A 24,441-nucleotide genomic window follows, 5' to 3' on the forward strand; every position below is an offset into this window, starting at 1 on the left:
GTCTCTCTTTGATGCTAATTCCCTCATGTACGGAGTCCTTTTATGTCCCGGGCTACTGTTTAAACCACTGGACCAATTTGCCAGCCTCTGTTAATTTAAATCTGTTATTAATGAAAGAGAAAGCATGTGGATCTGGTTGCAATAGCAGAATATTTGTTTTATTTCATCCTGTCACAGCTTTTCCCTCAAGGTTTGGCTCACTGAGAGGCGCTACCAGGGAAGGAAGTAGCTAGCGTGAAGTTCTTTTGGAGCTTGTCACTCGGCTGCTGTAAACAGCCACCGCAGGCACCGCATGGTTTTAAAGCTTTCTGCTAAAAGCATTGATGTGACGTTCTGAGCCAAAATCCCCAAGATACAGCACTTTCAGAGCAGGAGCCCTTTGACTTGCTTGTCTGTCTCCTGCCTTTTTTTAGCCTGTATGTTCAGTTTACTCCTCTATATTTTAAAGTAATTCCTGGTTATTATGGAGCGCACCTCCTCTACCCCACTCCTACCACTACCATTGCAGTGTTTTTTCAACTATCCTTTTTTCCTTTCCTCTTCTCCTTGCTGAATATAGACTTTTCTGCTTAAGCTCAGTCTTACCTTTTGTACTGAGACAAATTCCTGTTACTGTGATCCATAAATCTTTTATGTGGTCCCATGTCTGCATATGAGATTCTTTGATAAGGTAAGTACACAGCTGATGTCTCCTTCAAGAATGGTTCTATGGCTTTTTGATATAAGCTGTAAAAAGAGCACCTGTGAGCCCATTGTTAGTCAGACAAGAGCCCTTGAAGTATTACTTTCTATTATTCAGCATTTAAAAAGTTTAATAAGCTGCATTTTATCAAATATTGCTAGCTCTTTCAAAGGATTTTTGAGAGACTGTCTTAACCATTTTTTTCCCAAACCCCAGACAACGTGAGAAGAAAATGAGAGCCAGCGCACAGGCCTTGGGGGACCTCCCCTTCGTGCCTCAGCCCGTTCATGGTCCTCCTGGTGGGCTCCCAAAAAGCACAGCTTTTGGATGGGCTTTCTGTGGGAAGCACAGAGCGGTCGGCAGCAGCTGCCCCAGGGGAGATGTGCTGTACCGGGGGGAATTCCTGGGGGCTCATCAGCTGCCTTGGTCCATTTTCTGCTATATAAAGCGGTAAAGCTAAGTGAAGTCTGGCACTTGGCTGAAAACAGTATCAGTAACATAAAATCTTTAGCTAAATCAAGCTTTATTAATTGATTGATCGATTTTCCGATGTGGCGGAGGAAATGTAATTAAAATGCGGACAGAACACAAACTACTATTCACCTACTAAAGGCTGCTCGTGAAGGGCATGGTTTAGCTGTGAGCGAGCGAACACGCAGCGCATCCTGCTGCTATGTGGGAACCCATAGGCGAGATGGTGAAAGTTGAGTATGTCAAAAATTGGTTTTAAGGTCTCTCAACATTACTAATAACTTATTATCAGTTGAGTATACAGAAATAGTGACTGCTTTTCTTGTGCCTTCCAGTGACATTCTTGTATTTCAGCCCTACAGTGATGTTGGACGAGCCCAGATGGCCCAACACCATGGCACAACATTAACCATGTCTGATCATGAAGGGACTTGTGGTGTGAACTGCTCAGGACGGGCACACGGCGTGCCAGGAGGTTTTGTGGTGCACACACCGGGGCCTCACATCCACCTCAGACTTCACTGTGAGGCGACAGAGCGCTGGGACGGGCTGCCGGCGGAGAGCCTCCATCTCTGGAGACACCCAGAGCCCGCCCGGCCGTGAGGCGACTCCGCGCCAGGTGCGGGCTCTGCGAGCTCCCCGGGCCCGGCTCTCCCCTCACGCACCCGGCACCGCCGTGCCCGCGGCGAGGCCGCAGGCGCCGTGCGCGCGCGCCGTGCCCGCGCACCGCGCCGTGCCCTCGCAGCCCGCCCCGGCCGCCGTGTGCCCCCCCCCCACACACACCCCGGGGCGGGGGGCGGGCGCGCGCTGTCCCGGCCGGCGCTGATCTCGCGCCGCCATTGGCCGCTGTCTGCGCTGACGTCACGATCATGCTGAGAATGGCTGATCGGGGCCGCTGATTTCATTGTGTGACGCCGGGACCCGCCCAGCCCCGGCCGCCTGCAGCCGCAGCCCCGCGCAGCACGGTGAGCCCGCCGAGGGGCCGGCGGCCGGGCAACGCCCCGGGGGGGGCGGCGGGCAATGAGGGGAGGGGGGCGGCCCGGGACCCGCCGGGGGCTCCGCGGCCGGGGCGGGCGGGCGGGAGGCGGCGCGGGGCCGGCGGGAGAAGGAGGGGGGGGGGGGGGGAGAGAGCGCGCGCGGGGGGGCGCCGCGCGGGCTGGCGCGCGCGGAGCCGCCTCGGGCGCGCACGCGCGCTGCGCCTCCCTCCCGGCGGGCCCGCAGCCGCCGCGCCGCCGGGAGGGGGGCCGCGTGCGCATGCGCCGCGTCAGCGGGGGGAGGGAGGGCGGGCGGGCGTGCGCGGCGCGGCCTCGGGGCGGGCTGGGCGCATGCGCACAGAGCGCGTCTCCCCCTCCCCGCCGCCCGGGCGCGTTGCTAGGGCTTCGCGGGCCCGGCCTGAGGGGGGGCCTCGGCTGCCCGGGCTGTTGGTTTGGGGCAAGCACTGAGGGGTGAAGGTGCCCCGCATCGAGTGTGGTGTCCTTCAGACTGGGAATAAAGCTTGGAATAAAACCGTCTTTGATTGTGCCCTGGGTTTAGTGCAGTTTTCCAAGTTAGTGCTGCAAGGGCCTTTCGTGCTCTCGTTCGTAGGCTTACTAGAAATAACCCACCCAAACCTACACAAATAATACTGGAGTGTGCAAATAATAAACCATGAGGTCTCCCCAAAAAGCCCTACACCTTACAAAGTTTTTACTAAGTGGCAGCCAAAAGTAGTCCCAACACCCTCCAAACTGGAGTATTGAAGCAGTTGATGTCCCCAGGGTAAAACTGACTCCTTTTTGCTGACAAGGGCTTTACAAACGCTGTTGTACCTGGTTAAGTTAAAACGGGGCTGATGCAGCTGAGGCCAGAAGCCTCATCAGCATGCATAAAGTTAGGTGAGATGCATAAACCTGCGGAGCAGATGCCATAGGTCATGCTGTTACCAAGTTTCTGAGAGCTCGTTTGTCCCTGAGCAAGGGCTGAGTTTTATAAGCAGAACTCTAATTATACTAGATTGCAAATGCTGTACCTGCTGCTGTAAGTCACAGAGACTTAGAAGTAGTTTCATGGGACAGGCAGCGTATTACACTCACCCATGGATCAGCGTGATCTGCCGCGCTGACAGCCTGCATGGGAAAGGACCAGCAACCTGCACCTTCAGGGGATTAACCATGGGTGCTGGGTGTCTGCTACCTTCATGCACGCTGTGTGATTGGGGGGAATTCATTACTGTGTTTTTATTTTGTTTCTTAACTTTCCCCTTGGGATGTGTGAAAAAACTCAGTTTTTACCAGACATGGGAAGTGAATGAACTGATTGCTAGTTCAGGTCAGGTTTCTAAAGCTGTAGCTAATAGTGTCTCTGCCGTGGTCTTGTTTTATTTATGTATGTAATAGCTTCCTTATTATAGTCGCAGTTTTGTCTCGGGTTTGTATTGGCACTGAGTCTTGTTATTTTGTACCACTGGAGTTCTGTGGATGGAAAGAAAAATTGAAATGAGGAACGTGCTGATTTTCTTACTGCGCCTGTTGAGGATGGGCAGACTAGAAGAGCAGTAGGCTTAGAGGCTTTTACAAGAGGACTTTTTTTTTTTCACCAAACAAATTCTTGTATGGTGCTGAGGTTAAAAAACAAAACACAAAACAACCCTGCTTGTTCCCTTTTACCCCTGTGTTAATCCCTGACAGTTTTATAATGGTTTATAGTGTAAAATAATTTTACACAGTTACAGTGGCTCGTTCTCTGTGTAAAAATCTTCTTAAGTGTGATGTGTGATTTCAACTCCAGGACTGATTTCTGTTACAGCTTGGAATGAGAGGGATATCCTTAAATTTTTATTTCGCATCTTTCAAATGTATGGGTATTTTTAACGCAGCATCTTACAGAGACTTACCTTGTAAGTTAGTTTACTTGGCTCAGCAATCTTAACATTCCCAGACTTTTTGATGTCTGTAATGCTACACATCGTAGACTCACTTTAGACCACAGACAGATTTATTCTTTTCCCTCTGCTGCTGCTTCTCTTTTTCCATTTACTTTTTCCCCCAGACCTTTCAAGTAGTCATTGTGGAGCACTTTTCTTTTTTTTTTTTTTAATAAGGAATCATCAGTACAGGAATATTCCCTTTTTCTTATGGTTGTTCCTTCTCTTGTGATGCTCCTTGACACCAAGTTGTCTTCAGTAGTTTCTAAAAACACATCTCTGGGCTTCACCAGGTCTCCCTGGAGAGATTTTTAATTCTGGAAGCTGAATAAAGCAGCTAGAGCGGAAGAACTAGGCAGTTGTGGCAAACTGTGGGATCGTCATTACGTTAAGTACGTGTTTCATAAAGCAAATGCAAAGTTGCATGAAGCAAACTTCAGGAGCCAGCTTGGCTTTAATTCTCCCTTCTTCCCTTGTGCTCTCTTGCACAAAGGGAAAAAAGAAGGATACTTTGGGAAAAGTTGCTCAAATGCTGTCTAAAGAAGTTCAGCTGTAAGAATAACCTTGATCTCATCTGACGAGGAGCCAGTGTGACAGGCTGAAGTGTGTTAGTAGGATCGTCCTTCCTGAGGCTCGTATTCAGCAGTCTTGGAGAAACTGAAGGGCATGGAGTTCCCATCGTGGTCCTTACCTCTCACGAGCCTGAGATCCCCAGGGTCTGACTTCAGCACTTGGGCTGTTTACATCTGCCTAACTGCTGCATATAGAGAAGGGGTTCTTCTGGTGCTATTATATGTATATATATATATATTTATTTTATTTTATTTTATTTTATTATTTTTTTCAATTAGCTTTCAGTTTAGAAGGGGAGTGAGGGTTAACATCTTTATCTTGATGGGTTCACCAAAGACTGAGGAGTGGGAGACAACCAGCCTGGGAAGCTGAATGATGTGTGTTGGCTTAGGACACACAGCAATTGTGAAGGAAATACTTAGAGGAAACCTGTTTTTAAACTTGTCATAGGTTGTTCTCAGCACTGTCACTTAGACATCAAAATACGTGCCGAAGCTGCCTTATTTTATTAGCAGAGCAGGTGGATGTTGAGTCTTCAAAAATACTGCTTTGTTACCCCTACCTTTTTCTGAAGGTTCATGGAATTTCACTTTACTTACTGCTTTGCCTGAATTTAACAAATGTTACTGAATTCTGTAACAGTCTCTCTTCAGTTCCAATGTATTGCCCACCAGCAGTACACCTGTTTTTCTGAAAAGCTCCAATGTGTGTTTTCTAAGCTTGGCAAGTCAAACATTAAAAATTAAATCCTGATAAGAATCCACGTGGATTTCTAACTCGGAGTCTGAGGTTCAGGATAAAGGTGAGAAATCTGAAGAAACCGGAGTGCTTTGTGGATACACGATTTGGGAAAAGGAGATTATTGCCTTTGAAGTTACTGAGATTCCCCTGAATGATACTGAGTTCATTGTGAAGGCGTATCAACTTCTGATTACCTTGATACTAATGGGGCTGCATTACTGCTTAGCGACGTCAGCACTCTGTAAGTTATCTCCAGTCTGTGGATATTTCCACTGGCAGCTGGGGATCTCCAGTGTCGAAGTGCAAGAATTAATACCCAGTTCTGAACAGCTACAGAAACCGATGCAAAATCAGTAATACTTCTCCAAAAAGCCTCAGTGTAATACTTTGATGAATATACCTTGTATGGTTGTAGTCTCCAAGTCACGTTTTCCCCTTTGCGGATGCTCAATGTAGTCAGTGTAGGTAAATGGTAGGTTTGACAAGCATGGGAATAAGCAAAACCTGCCTGTGAAATGGGATGTGCAGAGGCAACACCTTGTGAATTAACATGACCATCACGGATTGGTTTGGAAGTAACCTTATAGCCCACCCAGTCCCCAGTGCCATGGGCAGGGACCCCTCCTACCAGCCCAGGCTGCCCAAATCGCACCCAGCCTGGCCTTGGGCACTGCCTGGGATGGGGCACCCACAGCTCCTCTGGGTAGCCTGAGCCACGGCCTCACCGCCCCCAGAGTGAAGAATTTCTTCCTATTATCTAGTCTAAACCTCCCTTCTGCTTTATCAACTGCACCGCTCACCTTGCTGTCAGTTTGGTGCTTTGGGAGTATATATGGCTTTCTAATGGAGTTTCCAAACATTCAGTAATTGGGTTATTCAGCACAGGATATCCTAAGTATGTGCTTAAGAACTGCTGATAGCAAACTGATTTCCATCTAGACTTTACAGATAATGTGCTATCAGTGTGGTGTTGTATTTTTAAGCATGCAAGAGAAGAAATACTGCTAAATGTCCTGCACACTTGTGTGAAGACAGCATGCAAGTTTTGTCCTATGCTATTGAGGTAGAATGCTTGGAAGTTTACTGTTAGTCGTAGTAGAAATAGTAGTAATAACCTTGTGATTTCTTATTCCTAATTAGAAACTATGTGGGCAATTAAAACAAGCAAAGAAACAAACAAACCAAAAAAAAAAAAAAAAGCCCAACAATTTACCATCTGAAATTAAGGTGATTCCTGATTTCCTTCCTCTTGTTCTTTATTATCTGAGATCTTCACGAGAAGTTGCATTTCCTGCCCAGCTATGAACATCTTGTGAGGTTTGCTACATCTGGAATCCAAATAGCAAAAACCACTGCAGCTTCCTGGGGGGCAGGATGGGTTTCTTGGGCTTCATCCCAGACGTTAGTGCTGTACGTTGAGGTTTCCTATCCCTTGTGCACTCTACAGCTTAACATCTTCTTGTTATTGATGGTGTTACGCTGAACAACTGTAGTTTAGGTGACGGTATTGTGGGGTGTGAGAGAAATGCTGCAGTGGAGCACCACAGAATTGGTCAGTTGGCTTTGGGTAGAAGTTGAACCTCATTTTCTGTTGGGCAGGTACAGCTGCCGGCATAAGCCCACTGTTCTGCTATTTAGCCCTACATTTTTGTTGTGCCTGATAACAGACAGTTTTTAAAAACTTCCTTTAACAGGCTGCTCCCTGTTCCCCAGTCACAGCACCAAGCCTGCTGGAATTCGAGGAGCGTTTGGACACCGCTATCAGACATGTGGGATTTGGGTGGTCCTGTGTGGGGCCAGGGGTTGGACTCAATGATCCTTGTGGGTCCCTTCCAGCTCGGGATATTCCATGAATTAATTGGCAGAACAGAATGAATAAGATTGTCTTACAGTGCAGGATAGCTAGTGAGTTTTTTTTATCAGTTGGAACTAGAAATAAGAGTATTTTCTTGTCTTATTTTTCTGTAGTTTCGGTAAATGTGTGTGGATGGGTTGGGCAGTGGGAGGCAGTACAGAGCTCTTTGTTGACCTCGGGTTCAGTATAAAATGCAAAAAGCATTAATAAATTCTTACTTGCTCCTTTGAAAGTTGAGCTTACATTCTAACAATAAAGTTATGACTCAGCTTCCGTAACTGTATCGGTAGTGTCCTGCAATCTGTTTATTTAAATCCAATCCTGATTGCCTCTGCACAGATACTCCGAGCTGTACTTGATCAGACTCGAAGGCAAAAGTTGCTACGGAATCTTACCAATGTTTTAGTTGGCAGGTGTAACTTCCAAGCACTTGAAAGGTAACCACAAAAATGCGGTGTTTAACAAACCAGACTGTGACCTCTTCTCAGTTGAGGTAGGCGAAGTCTGTCATGCAATGTGTATTTTGGATGTATATTGGATGACAGGCTTCATCTTCAGCATCAGGAAGACAGAAGGTTCATAACTATTTCTGATGAGGTCATTCTTGGGTGCTGATCTCAGCTAAATAAAACAGGACCACTGGTACTGGGACAGAAACTGGATCTTGTCCTGTCATGTTCAGTGTTTTTTTAGAGGCCTGTTGAACTCAAGTGTCCATTACCATTAACTAGCATAATTATCTTAATAACATGAAGGGTGTTGGGTGTTTGCTCCTGCTCGTGACCCCTTAATGATTTTCTTTATTTGCTGTTAGATGTTCTGCGAAGATTGTGTATATTTCCCTTCTCCTCCTTTCCATCTGAGATTTCCAAAATCAACAATTAAAAGTTGGTAGCTACAAAGGGTTGCCCCCTTAGCTTTATTTTCCTGCAAGGTGACAGTGTGGTTTCTTACTCTTCAGTTTGTTCTGCGTTATTTTTATGTAAATACTGAAAGTATTAAACATAACTTGTGGCTGGTGCCATTTCCCTTTTCTGAAGCACTGAGTCAGATGCAGACTGTTCCTGGACAGTGGCTTGATTTGTCTCAGCTGGCAGCTTTCTGTGTGAGACAAAATAAAGGCCCCATTTTGGAAACCTTGTGGTGATGGGGCTTTTCCTACCAGTTTTGGTAATACTAATTGGAGCTAGATAGCCAGGGGATTGTATGTTATTTGCCCGTGTAGAGCATGTAACAAGTGTGAAACCCAACTTTGCCAGTATGGAGTCCCTTCAGTAGTAATTTGCTCGCACTTGGTAACATCCAGCTGCCTGCTGTCTGCCTTTTGCAGTCCCGGGTGTGAATTTCACACGTAAGAGGCTGTGCCTGGCCTGATGCTTCCACCAGGCCGCAGCTGACGAGGCCGCCTCAGCACCTTCACCACCGAGCCTCGGGCCCTGCGTGGCTGCATGGGGTCTCTCGTGGGGAAACCAAGTGCTGGAGGCAAGATCCGAAAGCGCCGCCAGGTTCCCATGAGCTCTGGAGGGAGCAGGGAGGGTCTCGGTTCTGGCTGAGTGGGCTGGAAAACTTGGTGCCGCTTTGGATAAAGCCATGAAGCAGGAAGGCTTCCTGAGGGCTGTGGCACTGGGCTCTGTTCAGCATCCAACACTGGTTTATATCACTGTAAAACAACCCTTAAGCATTCTTTTAAAAAAAAAAAAAATAAAAAGGTATTACTTTAGGGTACAGTTTCATGGTATCTTTCACGTTTCCAAATGCAGGCTGTGGTTCGTGTGGTCCCTCCTTTGTGTTAATATTACTGCGTTAGCATTGCGGTGGGCTGGACTGAACCCCCAGAGCCTTTCTGTTTGCTTTTTTGTTTTTGTCTTTTGAGTTGGTCTTCAGTCCTGGTCCTTGATCTTTTCAACCTTGCAGCTGCAAAGTGTGGGTGCTGACGCAGCAGGAGGAGTGGGATTGACCAGCCATAATGGAGTGTAGGATTTGCTGAAGTCAGAGACGGTGGAAACTACTCGTGCCAGACTGTAACCTTCCTTTTATCTCAGATTGTCTCTTTTTTTGGTAGGGGAGGGGACGCAAATCTGCCAATATTGTTGGAGCAGCTGGTGTTACTCTGTTTTGCCTAATGCCTTTTTTTTTCCTTTTTTCAAGTGACAAACTTTTTTCTTTGTCTGAAACCAGAGGCTCTTGGGCTTAGCGCTTCAATGTAATACTTGCTTATGAAAGGCTGTCAGTGTTGTTCCAAACATGTAGCTCACCTGCTCAACTTGAGTCCCTCACAAAGGAGTCACTAATGCTGACTGTAACAGTATTGTCTTTTCAGTTTTTTTGAAAGTAAAAGTAAGTAAAAGTATGGGTAAAGGATTCCTTAAAGATGTCAGCACTTAGCATTACCACAAGCATAAATAAGAGCCTGTGCATTCTACGAGCATTACAGTTTTTATTCCAACTTTCAGAGTATCTTCTTTTATTTTTAGATGAATCTGCGTTCTGTATTTACTGTAGAACAACAAAGGATATTACAGCGTTATTATGAAAATGGAATGACAAATCAAAGTAAAAATTGCTTTCAGCTCATATTACAGTGTGCACAAGAAACTAAACTGGACTTCAGTGTAGTCAGGGTAAGTACTGAGGCCTTCCAAATTTGTATGTTAAAGTTGTACACGTTCATTTCTTTACATAAAATATCTTCAGAGGGCTGAAGTCTTTAACTCCATACGTGTCTCTAAATCAGACTTCATGCTTGTATAATGTTCGTTTTTATTCAGTGAGCCTGTTTATAGTCTGTTTGCTCTGAAATGTCATCACATGGTTGCTGTATTAAGCAGGAGCCTGGATTGCACAAGGAGTGTTTGTTTTGTTTTTGTTTCTTTTTTATTTTGTTATTTTTCTTTGTCTTTTGTTAATGGTGTTGTGTTTGTATTTTGCTGTGTTCTTTTTTTTTCTTTTTTTTTTTTTTTAATTAAACTGCAAATAGAATTGCCCTATAGAAGCTTTGTGCAATGTATTGTATCAAAGAAAGGTCATGTTATTAAGAAACTATTCTTAGTTAAACCAATTTCTGTAACCTTATGTATTTGGGAAAAAATGTGGAAGTCTTTTTTTTTAACACACTGCCACATTTGTATTCCATGTCACAATCATAAATATTATGCTCATGCATGGTTATTTGCAGTGAGTACATTCTTTTCTTAGAGAAGAAGAATGCCAATAGTGCTAGCATGAGCTCTTCCAAAGTCTATGAATTCAATGCGAAGGGAAAGAATAATGTCTTTATGAAACTCTAGACAATAAAATGGCTGTTGTCTTAGAGCAGAAATAGAAATCATGAAACATTAACTGAAAAAATAACAGTGGGAGTGGAGCTAGGAGTTACTGTGACACTGGGCATAAAGGAGCAAGAAGAAAGACCAGTCTAGTTCTTAGATATATGCCTGGGGTATACTGAAACTGACAACTCCTCCTGCCTCTTAATTCTTCATTCCCATCTCTCAAAAGGCTCTGGAAATACTAAACTTAACTTTCTCAGCTCAGGAAGTTCTGAAAGTCAGCCAGAAATTCAGACTCCCTGGGACAAACAGTTGTAACAGGAATCTGGATGCTGATGATGCAGTCGGGCCTATTTTTCTATTTTTATTCTGATTGAAGGACCTAGAGGAGGCAGCTAGTCTGCTCTGCTTGCAGTCCTCATTCATTATCCACCTTATTACTCTTCCCTCTTCTCTTTCCCTTACTGCAATAATGTGTCATAGCTTTTTTCTTTAGTTCTCTTCCTTTATTGTGCCCTTCTTTGCAACCCATATACTCTTCCTGCTTGTGAAACGCAATGGAAACAGACTGAGTATTTGTCCTGCGCTTGTCATACTTTCAATGATCTTACCTTTCTCTTCTTCATACCTCTCATTTCTGCCTCTGAATTCCCACCCCCCTCTTTTTTTGTAGGACTGTTGGACAGGGATTAGTAGTTTGTACAGTGTCTAACAAAGTGATGCGTAGGTTGCACCTGACACTTGTAGATAAGACTGTAATATAAACATGAGTTACCTAAATGTGTGTTATAATTGAGAAGCCATAACTCTACGGATAAATAATTTCCCAAAATGGGATTTCTATAGCCTTATCCCATAGAACTACATCCAGTCTTTCTAATCTTTAGATGGATTGAAGAGTCCAATTTATGATTTGGTGTAAACATCTACAGATTTTTTTTTTTTTACCACAATATATAAACTATGCCTCTCCCTTTTAAAATTAGGAAATGTGGAAATGTTAGTTCTGGGAAAATCACTTAACCCTCTTCAAAATTGATAGAGATGCATTTGAGCTGTATAGGGTTTGAATAGCATGTTTTTGTTCATTAATATTAGCACACTTCTACTCTTGGTTGCTTTTTGTGTTTGCAGTAAGTATAAGCAGTATGTCTTGTTGAAGTTCTCTGACGATTTTTCGTAGTTATCACCGAATGCTGAGGAGCATGTGTTATACCCTTTTGGGGAGTTACACCCACAGATCATTCAGGTGGGTGCTTTAGGTTATATGGTGCGAGCAAGAACCTAGAACCTGGGGACAGAATCAGTAGAATGGGACTCTGAGCAGGGGGACATCTGACTTGGGATGTCTTATGAAACTTTACTTCAATCCCAAGTGAATAGTACTACTAGTAAGTTATTTGCATTTCTTTATTTTGTTGATTCCTTTTTAGGAAAGTTGTGAGAAAAACTTCAGGTTTTAGTTTAATACAGTTGAAGAAGTTAGGGGTGGGGGATCTTTCTTCCTGGCCCCAAATTTGCAGTGTCTCTAGTTATAATGTCTACCTTGAAAATTTACTGACTGAGAAGAAAAAATGAAAAACAAATTTGATCATTTAAATTTGTTTTATGCAACAAAAGACAGTAACTTGAGACCTGTGGCTGTAATTTTGTATATTTACACTTGGTTTTGTGAAGCTAAATTCTATCACTAGTAACTGAGGGGTTTTTTGCATGCAATGAATCATGCCTCAGATTAGGCATTTTGTAAAATTCGACAATGAAAATGAGTAGAATGGATTGGAGACTTCAAGATATTTCTGTATGACAGGAGTGCATATTTTGCTGTAGAAAATCTATTTACTTCCTTAGTAGGTGTCAGTATGTGAAGAAAGCTCGCCTGCTTTCATGCGATGAGATGGAAATCCAAGATAGGTACTCGGTGCAGTTGCTTCTTGTGGGGTGAGGTGGTTTATTGATTACATCAACTGGTTTGGCTTGCTCAGTGTTGAGATCTTGTGTTGGTTTGGTTTTAGATGTGCAGCAGATGATATCCATAGTGGTACAGAAAACTGTTTCACCATATTTATATATGCATATCTGATTCTTTTCAGTAACCAACATAAGCTGATGCAAAAGCTTATTTTTTAATTCTTTGGTGCTTGTGTCTTATTCCCTTTTGCTGTCACATTCAGTACAAATGTCGTGTGGTGACAGAATTTAGCAAGTCTTGTCTCACTGATCCTGTAAGTTCCCAGGAACAGTTATGCAGTGCTTATGCTTCCAGTGCTAGAGCTGATGCTTCCACCAGATTAATTCTCTTTATCTTGAAACACTGAAGTTAATATTTCCCCTTAAGTTCTTTTAGCTGTATTTTAATTTATTACTTGCAGGACAGGCTTTCCTGTCTATTTAAAATAAACAGCAGCATATTTTGTTGTGTGTATAACCCCCATAGCAGGGGAAAAAATACCTACCTGAAAAAAGGAATGTTGTCTTTTACATTAGTCCATATATTGTCATTGTCACTTTCAGAAATGTCCTAATAGGAAATTTCTGTTGGAATTCAACCCCTGTAGTCCTAATCTTGTCTCTCAAAAGCTTTTTGACATCAGATCTTGACTTATGTAGCTGGCAGAAGAGGAATTAGTCCTTAGGTTTAAATACTTCACAAAATCGTTTTATCATTTTCTAACAGAAAGAGTAGTTCCTGTTCTTGTTTTCTTCCTCTCATCTAAAATAAAGAATTGGCAGATTCTGTTCAAGGCAGTATTGAAAATTGAGTCTGTCAAGTTATTTGTTTGAGGAATCTTACTTCTTTTAGAAGTTTTTCCATGTATTTCAACAATGGTTTGGGATCCCAATGTGCTAAATATAAAAACTAAAATTCAGGGGAACTCACCACAGGGGTTCCACAATGAAATAAATCTTAAGGATAACTTTGGGATAGGAGGCATGATAGAGTCTATTAGGGTTTTTGAGAAACTAGGGATTTGGGATTGAGACTGGGATTCTCATGTGTATTACTGTGTGAATCCCAAGCATGAGAGACATGGATTTCCACCCTGCATTGTTCAGACTCTGCATAATCAGTAAATGACTTACAGGCTTGTAAACTTAGGTCTCAACTTGAACACTTAACATTTCATCAGATCTGCTTAAAGATTAAAAAAATGCCTATTTTTTTCTGCTTATTTAATGCTTTGTTTTGTGTTTGTTGTCATTGTTGTTTGTTGTTTGCAGACGTGGGTTGGCAATAAAAGAAGGAAGATGAGCAGCAAGAGTGCTGTAGAATCTGGAGGCACTCCCCCAGGGACTGCCCCTACTACTCCCTCAGTACCTCCAGAAGCAGCAGTTAGAAATGTGGTAAATATTGCTCGATCCCAAAGTCAGCAGTCTTCTTGGACCTCTTCTAATAACGATGTAATAGTTACTGGTATATACAGTCCTGCTAGCTCATCCAGTAGGCAAGGATCCACCAAGCAGACAAATGCTTCAATGGCAGAAATACACAAAACCTCTATTCCAAGACTCTCGGGAAAAAATGACACAGACTTTCAGCAGCAGCACATCCCTATAGGACGACAAGTACCACACTGTAAAAATGCTTCCCTATTAGTAGGGGAAAAGACTATTATTTTATCTAGACAAACAAGCGTACTGAATTCTGCGAACTCCATTTATAGCCACACTAAAAAGAGCTATGGTGGCTCCTCAGTGCAGACCGCAGAGTTGGTGTTACCTCAGAAACCGATGATATGCCACAGACCTTGTAAAGCTGAACCCGTGGGATGTCAAAGGTTACAAAAACCGGAACATGCAGCTCTTGCATCGCATGTGCCCCCCGGACAAAGGGCTAATACTAGGGACCCTTCTTGTAGCACGCAAAACCTGGAAATTCGTGAAGTGTTTTCTCTGGCGGTTACAGATCAACCTCAAAGAATCGTGGGAGGAAGCACGGCACAGAAGCACTGCTCGGGGGAAGGCAGCTGTCTGTCCATTGCGATGGAAACTGGCGACGTGGATGACGAGTATGCTAGAGAAGAAGAACTAGCATCCATGGGAGCACAAATACAAAGCTATTCAAGATACTGTGAAAGTAGCAGCTCTGTTCGAGTAGAGAACCAAAGCGCAGCCTTGTCGGGGCCAGGACGAAACGTGAGCTGTAGTTCTCAGCTGGTGAATGCCAGGGACGTGCCTGACAATGTTCTGTATCATAACAGAGACTACCACTTGCCTGCACGGACCTCGTTGCATACAACATCCAGTACATTATATAGCAGTGCTAATCCATCAAGAAGTACTTTTTCTCCTCATTTTACATCTTCAAGTCAACTGAGGCTGTCACAAAACCAAAATAATTACCAGGTAATCTGTCAATTTATTCGTCTTCAAATCTTGAAGACAAGGTCATAGATGAGTAATGTATTCTTTGAAGGCTGGTGGCTAGTAAGGGGTAGGTTCATATTTCTGCAAGCTGTGCTCGATTTACATCCTTCAGCAGAGCTGATTCCTTCTTAAATAGAAGCAAAGGTATGACTAAAATATGGTAGCACATAGCTGTGTGGCTGAGCCTGTGGCTGTAGTGGGCAGCCATACAATGAGGAGCAGTCTGGGCTTTATGGTTTTACTAGGTAAAGTTTGCTTACAAGAGGCTCATACCTGTGACTGCTGATGCACGCTACTCTGTGTTGTCCTGACTTGGCTTGCCAGTGCATGTCACAGCTCTTCCCTTGGTTGTTCCTCTGCAGGCATCCTTTGCACGTGGCAGAGGGCACAACACGGGATCACACTGTCATTTGTGTGCTGTACAGTTGCTTGCCCTTATTAATGTCAGCTTGGATTAGCTCTTCCATCAGCACTGCCTTTACCCACTATAGAATTGCTGATACTGTGGACCGGTTTTCTGTTAGTTATTAGATCTCACACAAGCTAGATAAGATGATGGAAGACACTAAGCAAGCAAATATTCTTCCTCTCCCACAGCATCTAATTCAAATATCAGTTTTACATTCAGTCCTGTTATTTCCTCATCCTACAACAGAGCCCATTCAACGAATATTGAGAGGGGAAAATTAAATGCAGATAATTGAAGAACTACAAGATCTTCAGAAGAAGCTGTAACACTGATACACTTACTTTTTTATTTTTTTATTTTATTTAATAAACAGGGGAGAGATAATCATGCAGGAAACATCCAAATTGATTTTTTAATGGATTTTTGTGCAGTCTGGCATGCCATAATCTATAGACACTGCGATAAGTCTTACAACTGACAGGATGTTATATTACCTGTGTTACTTCTGTGCTTTTCTCTGTTACATTTTCAAATTTATCCCCAAAATGAACCATATAAAAACATACCATCTTTTCTTGTGCATTGCTCACTAGTGTAGGGAACAATACTTTGTGGTGGTTTTTCTATTTTTTTTCCTCTTCTTTCTGACATGTTCCTATCTTGTGAGGATTTGAAAGAAAGTTTTTGAGTCCAAGTGCATACCACTTTTCACCAGAAATCATCAGGATTACTGCTTTTCTTGGCAAACCTGAGGTTTGAGGAACATGTGCTCTCTGGACTAGATTCTGTGCAGTAGAGGGGATATCTCCAATTCTTATTTATGGCCTTTATTAAGTCAAATAATTCGGATAAGCTGTTTTTCCCCTTTTTCCCATCTGCTCTCAGATGGTCTGTCAGTGTTTGCTATTACTATTCTTGAATTACAAAATTCATTAAATGCTGTTTACTTTTGAAATTTCAGTTTCATGGGAGAGGAAAAGCTGTAAATGTGTGCATCTGTTCTATCAAGGGTTGGTAAAGCTGCAAAAGCGCATACAGCACAGTTAAGGAAACTTTTCTTAAGTTTCACATAGTGAAATATAGTATTGATACCTCCAGCCGTATGCTCATGGTACTTTATTTCACTCTTGAAAAAGCATTAGTTATCAGTATTACTGTTTTATTTATTTATTTATTTATTCATTTGTTTGCTTTTAATTATTATTATTGTTTTTATTCTTTTAGAAATTTGAAATAACTCATATTGGGGATATTTTGGGGGTAGGGACTGAGGCTCTGTATAGATAGAATGGTTCATGGCAGGTGACATTTTATCCATGTGGTGTGGATCGGAACAAGGACATCTCTGTAACTTACTTTGTTGTCGTTGTTTCTTTGTTGTTTTTCCACATTATAAAGATGTTTGGTAAGTAAGGAATTCTTCTTTACTCCGTTTGACTTCCATGCCTGTCTTTAACAAGCTCTGTTCTATGGAATTTTGGAATGCAGCTTGGGCTGGGGGAAATTCTGTTTCTTGTGGCATCCTTTGCCTTTCCCAGTCTTAAGCCTTGGAAAAACTGGGAAGGTTGCTGTTAACTGACTTGGTGCTGTAAGCATCCATGCTGTGAAACTCTGAGATGATACTCATCAGTATCAGAAAATTTACGAGGGCAGATCCGTACAGCCATGCAGAAATTGGTGGTGCTGATTTCTCCACATCACTGCATTCCTTGACAAGAGTTTTTAGCGTATTGCAGAACAATGCAACGTTGAGGTCTGTATCTTAGGACGTGTCAGTGTATGGCAGGAACTCACTTCCAAAACTCAGCTCACTTTTACAAGAAAAGTTCACTGCCACCTTCAAAATCGTCTGTAATGTAGCACACCCCAATAGGCTGATAACACGTTTTACCAAAATCTTCAGGTCTGCACTGCTTTCACTCCCTCCCTCCCCAAGTGCTCCTCCTAAAATTATGAGTTATCAGCCCTCCTTTCAACTCCTTAGGTCTGTAGGAAGGCTTGCTCGGATCTAATACTGATCTTCAGTTAAGAAGCCCACTGCTTCCCCTTTCCTTGCCTGCCTTGTTTTTGCCCCCAGGCTGTGTGGTGGAGCACAGGCATTATTCCCCTGAGACCTGGACTGAAGAGTAGTTCCAGTTTGGGGCTGAAAGCTGGAATTCAGAGGAATGACTTTTCTGTTGGCTGAATTTAGCAGTCCTTGCTCAGCCCAAGTAGAAGGGGAAAAGGGGAAAAAACAGCTCTCCGTACAGCTCTCCGTACCCAACGCACTCCTTGGCTGCATTTTGGTTGTCTGTGGTCCTTGGGTCAGGTTGGGCAGTGTTTTAAGTACTCATTTGCTTTCCAGAATTTAAGGGAAGCCAAAGAAAAAACCCTGAGTCTGGTATGACTGGTACCTCTCATAGACACTCCCTTTCCTTACACCTTAATAACCTCTATATATTAAACTTCCAGAGACGTGTATTTTATAACTGTATTAATTCTTTTTTTTTTCTTCTTGAGAGCTTTTTTTTTTTCCTCCTCGGGTGCTGTCTAACGTCTTGTAGACATGTATAGGATCACACTTCTTTTGTGTGTAGTCAGTTCCAGTTACTGTTATTGCCCTTCTTAGCCAATTTATCAGCCTAGGAACGAAGATCCTTAAGCTTAGGGACATTTTCCTAAATTTAAAAATAGATTAAACCCGAGTTTGCAGGATTGTTAGAGTGGTTAAGCAGCCAAGCAGATGCTTCTTTAAAGGCAGGAACGCGTGATTGGTGTTTTGATGAAGTGATTACTGTTGTACATTGGTGGGGCATCTAATTAGCAATTAGTTATAGCTTCCTTACTGGTTCAATTAATCAAATCCATGTTAGTGTAACCTAAGAATAAATTTAATAAAATGATCAATTTTAATGCCTGAGCAGTTTTGCTAAACAAATTGTTCAACCCACTTACTTTGCTTAGTTTGGCTTTCAGCTCCCCGAATGAGAGGCTCCTTGCTGCTCCTCAGGCTGAATGCAGATTTAGTCGCAGTTTACTCCCCCCCCAACCCTAAGGGGCAAAAATCCTGTGGAAAACATGTGCGGTTTTTTTAATTACTTTGTTCTACACACTGAAGCACGGTTAATCTAATTTAGTCCCATCTTCTTCTAGGGAAAGTCCTGAACACTGCAGCCAGTGCAGCAGAGTAGGATATGTGTAATTTGGATTTATTTATTACTGAGATCCACTTTAAGGATACTGCTTTGTATGAATGAGCTCTGAGTTTGCTTTATTTAAGGAAATGGAAATCAAATTCACTTCTGTGTTATTAAATGTGTCAGAGGGGTTTGTTTACTTCCTTGGTGTTTTTTTGCAGAGGAGAGGAGGGCTTCCTTGTTCATTTTGGGCAGCACGGCGTTTTGTGGGGGAAGCAGCGTGGTTTTCTCTGGAGTCTTGGGCAAAGCGTTCCTGACACTGGTTCTTGTAACAGAAGCAGAGCTGCGTTTGGCACAGCTGGTGGCTGCCCTTTATTTCTGGGACACACGAGCAGGGAGAACCCCTGGGCCTGCTGGGGGGGAGAGCAGCAGGGAGCAGGCTGCTGAAGCACTGCATGGGGCCTGCCCTGGCTCCAGGGAACAGGCCCAGGTGCTGCCTGGGGCTCTGGATTTGCCCCAGGGCATTGAGTCTGGGACGGTGGCATCCAGGTGAACTGGGAGGAGGTTGTGTGGGCACTTTATATTGCCTAATCTCTTGAAGATACCAAAATGGTAGCACGCCAGTGTTGCAGTACTTTGGGGCTTTCTGTAGCGTCTGCGAGAGTTCCCCCTTGGGCTCTGTTCCCTCTGAGACACAATATATTTTCTTTAACAGCTGCTTTAGGTCGTTTTTGCAACTCGCCGTGGCTGTTCCAGTTGGAGCAGGACTAGGGGGCACGGCTGCGGGTGTCTGGGCTCTAGCTGCTGCAGGAAGACAACCAAAGAAGAAAAACCCTTCTGCCTCTTTATAGAGCCAGTTGAGAACATTTCCATGTATATTGCCTTTCAAATAGTTAAACTTTATTGGATTTGGCATCATATCTGTCAGAACTGGTGTACATCTCTGTTCCAACCAACTGCTAGTTCATGCTCTGCCAGACCGATCCTTCTATTTACACAAAAAAGCACTTTTTTTTTTTTCCATAGCCCCTCTTTAAATTTGTTGGTCTTCTGAGGAATAAGAATATAAAGCAGTGTTGGATCTGATCCACTGCTGAAGTAATTCAGTTTAACCTCGCAGTTAATTTAGCAGGAAAAATAAATAAATAAAAATAAACAGGAATTATGTGGATACTCGCATTGCTTTTCTGTTGTGTGAAGCTGTTGTGTGGGGTAGGAAATTGTAATGGACGTAACTTGTTTCTACTTGGTTTCTAAAATGTGTGCAAGTAAGAAATTGATATTTTAGTCAAGGAAGCTGGTGCAGACTTGCTCTTAGGAGGAGAGGGTGTTCATTTCTAGCCCTCTCTCTCTGCCCTCCTTGTGCTATAATGGGAAAGTGTCTGACATGAGGTAACCCTCAAGCACTTTCAGCTAAAAGCTAGAAGAATAAAAGTATCTTATGTGCTTGTACAGCAGACAAACTGTACCAGGTATTCTATATTTGGTTATACTCATGCTGAAAGATGCATTATTAGAGCCCTTCCCAAATACAGAAACTATTAGCATAGCTTGATAGAGTCAGCAGAAGCAAGTAGATTTTTCTTCCTCGTACATAGTGTGTGTAACAACTTGAGATTGATTAATCTCTTGAGCTATGTTTAGTCTGAAGCATTGCTTGTCTGCAGCAGAAGCTGAACATGGAATCCTAAATAAGCCGCCAATATTCCCGGTGATGAAACATCGCCCATGTCCAGGGAAAATAATACAAGATTATTTTTGATAAGCCTGGCTCTAGGAATGGTGGGGGAGCAACAGGAATCAAGGAAGCTAACCTTCGCCTTCACACCCAGTCCTCATCCTTCTCCAGCCTAATCTCCCTGTTTTTTTCTGATAGTCTACAAATTCTTAACATTCAATGTTAAATATTTCAGTTACTAATGTCCTAGTATTTCTCTTCTGAAAGCTCAACTGACATAACTGAAAAATACATTACAGCCCTTCTGCCAAACATTAGGCCTTTGCTAACTCCGGTTTGCTTAATCTTATGAGCTTTGCGACAGATGGAAGATGAAAACTTAAATTTTTATAATACAAGTTTTGAGATAGTAAAGTACAGAAGGGTCTGAGGTGTGGTTGTGTTGTCACCCTCAACCGAAGAACCAGTTGATTTTTAGTCTTATAACAGTGAGGCAAGTGTGAGTCTGTTTTGCTTTTACATCTTAAACTGTTTTAAATGCACTGCTATCAGAACCAAATGCACAACACTGAAGTCTTTTGAAAGCTGCTCTCTATTGTTCTAGTAGCAACCTAAACTGATGTTGTTTTCTGTTCTGTTTTCCCCTTCCCCTCTACAGATTTCAGGAAACCTTACTGTGCCTTGGATTACAGGTTGTTCCAGAAAAAGAGCAGTAAGTATATTTCCATTCAAGCATATGATGTATCGAGTAGAAGAATAAAATTTCATGTAAATGCATTTTTGAAAATTTCAGTTCGGTTTAGGTTGTGTGCTTATTTGGGTGTGTGTTTTGTGTTTTTTTTTTCCCCTTAATGTTTGTTTTAGTCAAAGCATAATCTACAGCTACAATGCTTCAGTTAGCATGAAGTTGATGTTTATCTTCAAAAGCAAGTCAAGTAATGTGATGCCCAGGTATATGATTGTGCTATTAGCTGAAATGGAATGGTTTCTATTCGGGAGAGAATGAAACGCCCCAGCGAGTAACTCTCTTTTCAGTTACTCTGTGCACATTCACAGAATTAGTCCCTGCTATCTGTAGTAACTTTCTCAAATCTCATTTTACCCATGTGTCATTTTACATTAGGCAGAACCAGCCAGGTTGGTGTCTTCAATTCACAAATTACTCCAAGCATGATACAAGGTATGAAACAGCTTTTGTAGGGAAAATACCCAACTCTTCTGTTTGGTTACTGTTCAAGAGTAGCTTGTGAACTTCTCTTTGAAGAGCATGGAGAATCTGCTTTTAAACCTGCAGCTTGGGTGGTACAAACTAAGCTCTCGAGAGGCGTTTATGTGTTAGTCCAACTATATCAGAAGCAACAGTCCCGTGATGACTATCGTGATAACCAAACTACAAACCAATGAGCTGCATCATGTGTATTGCTTTGGTAATGATGTCTGGGTAATGGAAGAACCTTGCCTTGCCTTCTCTTCCCCGCTGTGTACCCATGGCTGTTCGCTGACGTTAATTGTTTTCTCTCAGACTTTTGCTAGGTTTCAACAGTGGCACATTCCTAGTTTCTTCAGACTTCGATAGTGTCATTTTTATTTCTCTTCATTAGAGAGTACTTCAGAAGAGCACTTCCCAGAGGAAGATGCTCTTCCTTTTATACAAATCCTGTATAAAATTGTTCATTGAGGTGAAGGTGACAGCAATCCTGTTGCTTGTTCCATCTATCCTGTCCCTTCCAAGTACAACCTTTCTTGAGTAAGCTTTTATAAATGTAGCCTTTTTCTGGAAGGCACCTTCCCACTTTCATCTAAAACATCAAGCTGGTCAGTGTCCTAAGGTACAGCTTCACTAGTTGGCTGAGCTGATTTCACAGCACTTCACTGCCCAAAGGGGAATTTCGCCCCCACCCACACTCCATCTGGGTGCACCACCACCCCGGCCATGGCACTGGTGCTGGTATCTAATTGCAAGGTACTCCAGGTCAAACACCTGACCTGTCAGATATATTTTTCTTCTGCTGAGCTTGTATTTCCACTGCTTTTAGTGAGCCGAACATACTTGGGATCAGGTGAGTGCCAGAGCCAGCTCCAAGTAGGCAGCAGGAGCTGCTGGCTGGGAGCAGTGACCTGGTGGGTAAAAGCAGAGCTCCCGGTGCTGGCTGCGGCCGTCTGCAGCAGATTCTGTCCTGGTCTAGTGCAGAGCCCTGCAGGACTGTTAAGAATAACACCAAATTCCTTGTTGTTTCTCCATTTTTTTTTATTATCAGTGGATAATGCTTAGGCAGGACATCTTGAGCTTTTAACAGTATTTAAACTGATAGTTTAGAAGTTCACGTTTCTGAACAGAGTAATCTGCTCTGTGCTGCAGTTGGTGTATTTTTTTGCAGAGAATTGGGGCATTTTACCTCCTGATGAACCACAGATTTGCTGACTAATTCCTTCTGTAGTAAGGGAAGTTACTGTGCCAGGCTGCTCTCTGTTTACAAGTGGAATCTCTCCGGGGGCAGTGTCTCCTGGGGAAGGGCTGGTGGTTCCACTTTCTTCTGGCATTTCAATTATAGCTGCCTTTCCCCACAGCATGCTGTACTCCCGCTCTTACTTTGAGGTAAGCATTACAACTTGACACTTCTCTAGCTTGAACTTTAGATACTTGGAACACTTAAGGGAAGACTTTTCCATTACCATCAGCAGCTGCATTAGCTCCCTAAACCATAACTTTAATCACCCGTTTAACAGTGTAAACTATTTTTTCCAAGCCATTTTGCTCCGAAGTCCCTATGTAAATGAAATCATTTCTTTTTCTCATTACTTCTCCTGTTCCTCTGCCAGCCAGACTGCAACACCCGACTTAGATTGTTCAGAAAGTTAGTATGCAACTTTTTTTTGGGGGGGGGGGGGATGGTTTTGTTCAATTTCTTTCTCCTCTTTTTGCTCTACCAAGGTTGCGTTGCCATATGGGGATGCACCCAACTGGAAAATGCAGATGTAAGCAATTGCTGTGGCTGCTGCAGGGAGGTTGTTATGACTGAGAAGGCAACAGATAGAATTTCAAGGCAGCTGTCTTCACAGCACAGAGTGAATCACAAATGGTGTATCTCCTTTGCTGCATAGGGCAGAAAGGATCCTACCTTTCTACCAGGTACTCCAGATAAGTTACATCTTAGGGCAGTGTTTACCCTCATCTGACATACATTTGGATGGATCTATGTAGAAGGTGAGCCTTCGAGGATTTGGGAATGCTGGTTTTTAAGGGTGATTATTAGGGATTTCTTTTTCCTTAGACCTTCTCTCCTGTGTCTTTTTTAACCAACAGTTTTGTGGTTTATTGATTAATATAATCCAATTCAACAGCATCTGTTTCCAGATCTGTGGCTTGCCTTTTTCCAATTTGCATGCATAATTGGTCATGTTGAGGAGAAAAGTTTAGGAGTTGGCGCTCCAAAGCTGATGTATTCACAAGAGCGTAAGAAAACAGGAAGGGAGAACAAGCTCCTACTTCCTAGGAAACTTTTATTTTCAAACGTGAAATTCTTCTGAAGAAAGAGCATGAGGGAGCAGAATTAGAATGGATAGAGTTGCGATTGCGGCAATTACTGCCATTCAAACAGCAAAACGGCTGATCTGTATTTTATCTAAAATGGAGAAGATTGGCTTTTACATGATCTGATTTTTTTTTTTAATCTTCTGCTTTGATATTTTGTTTTCCTTGCCCTGTCCTTCAACTGCATCAAGAGACAAATAAGAGCTATCTGTGCAGGTCTGCAGAAACTTGCTAGTCTGCTCAGCTATGCCCTAAAATGATGTAATCCTGACAGTTAATGAATATTAGTGCAGAAATATCACTCAGTTATTCATGAGAATGTCCTTGGAAAATGTGGAGTCCCATATTCTGTTACGGTGCGTGCAGAGCGTTGCCCTTTATGAACACTCTGATTTATTCTTTTTTCCCCACAGTGTGGTGGAAGGACAAGGATTCAAAGACAGCGATGAAGATAGTTGGTTAAATAAAAAAGAGGAAAATATCTTTTATCTTTTTCTTCTCCTTACACTTCAGTCTTAAGTGTACTAACTGTTCTTAAGTCATGTCATCTGATGTCTTAACGGAATGGTTAGCATTTGTAATATATCAAACGTGGAAGGCATGTTATAACTTAGTGTGCTGACAACAGAAACCATTTTTCACAGGTGTTGACTCTAGGTAAGCTGTGCCTGGCTTAGCTGTGGAGTTTTGTTTCTGGAGGACAGCCAAGGGCCATGGAATTTTTTTTGGGGGGAGGGGGAGGGGAGAGGAGGAGGTGTTTTTTTTTTTTCTCAATTTCTATTTAGAAATAGTTCTAGTGGTATTAGTGACTTTGTGTTCCAGACTTGATATTAAGACAACAGATT

At 42.9% G+C, this 24,441-nt stretch overlaps 1 protein-coding gene across 1 annotated transcript in view; it reads left to right on the forward strand.

The window, feature by feature from the left end:
* The first annotated feature begins 2,013 nt into the window (after window positions 1–2,013).
* Window positions 2,014–24,441, forward strand: part of HDX (highly divergent homeobox) — a 43,329-nt gene continuing 20,901 nt past the window's right edge. The window contains exons 1-4 of the mRNA XM_084293943.1: window positions 2,014–2,118; window positions 9,699–9,845; window positions 13,716–14,840; window positions 20,723–20,776. Coding sequence (XP_084150069.1) covers window positions 9,699–9,845; window positions 13,716–14,840; window positions 20,723–20,776 — 1,326 coding nt within the window. The 5' untranslated portion in view covers window positions 2,014–2,118. The remainder of the gene's footprint in view (window positions 2,119–9,698; window positions 9,846–13,715; window positions 14,841–20,722; window positions 20,777–24,441) is intronic.

This window comes from Netta rufina (assembly GCF_964035555.1).
Source record: "Netta rufina genome assembly, chromosome: 12".
In the NCBI taxonomy this organism is placed as follows: Eukaryota; Metazoa; Chordata; class Aves; order Anseriformes; family Anatidae; genus Netta; species Netta rufina.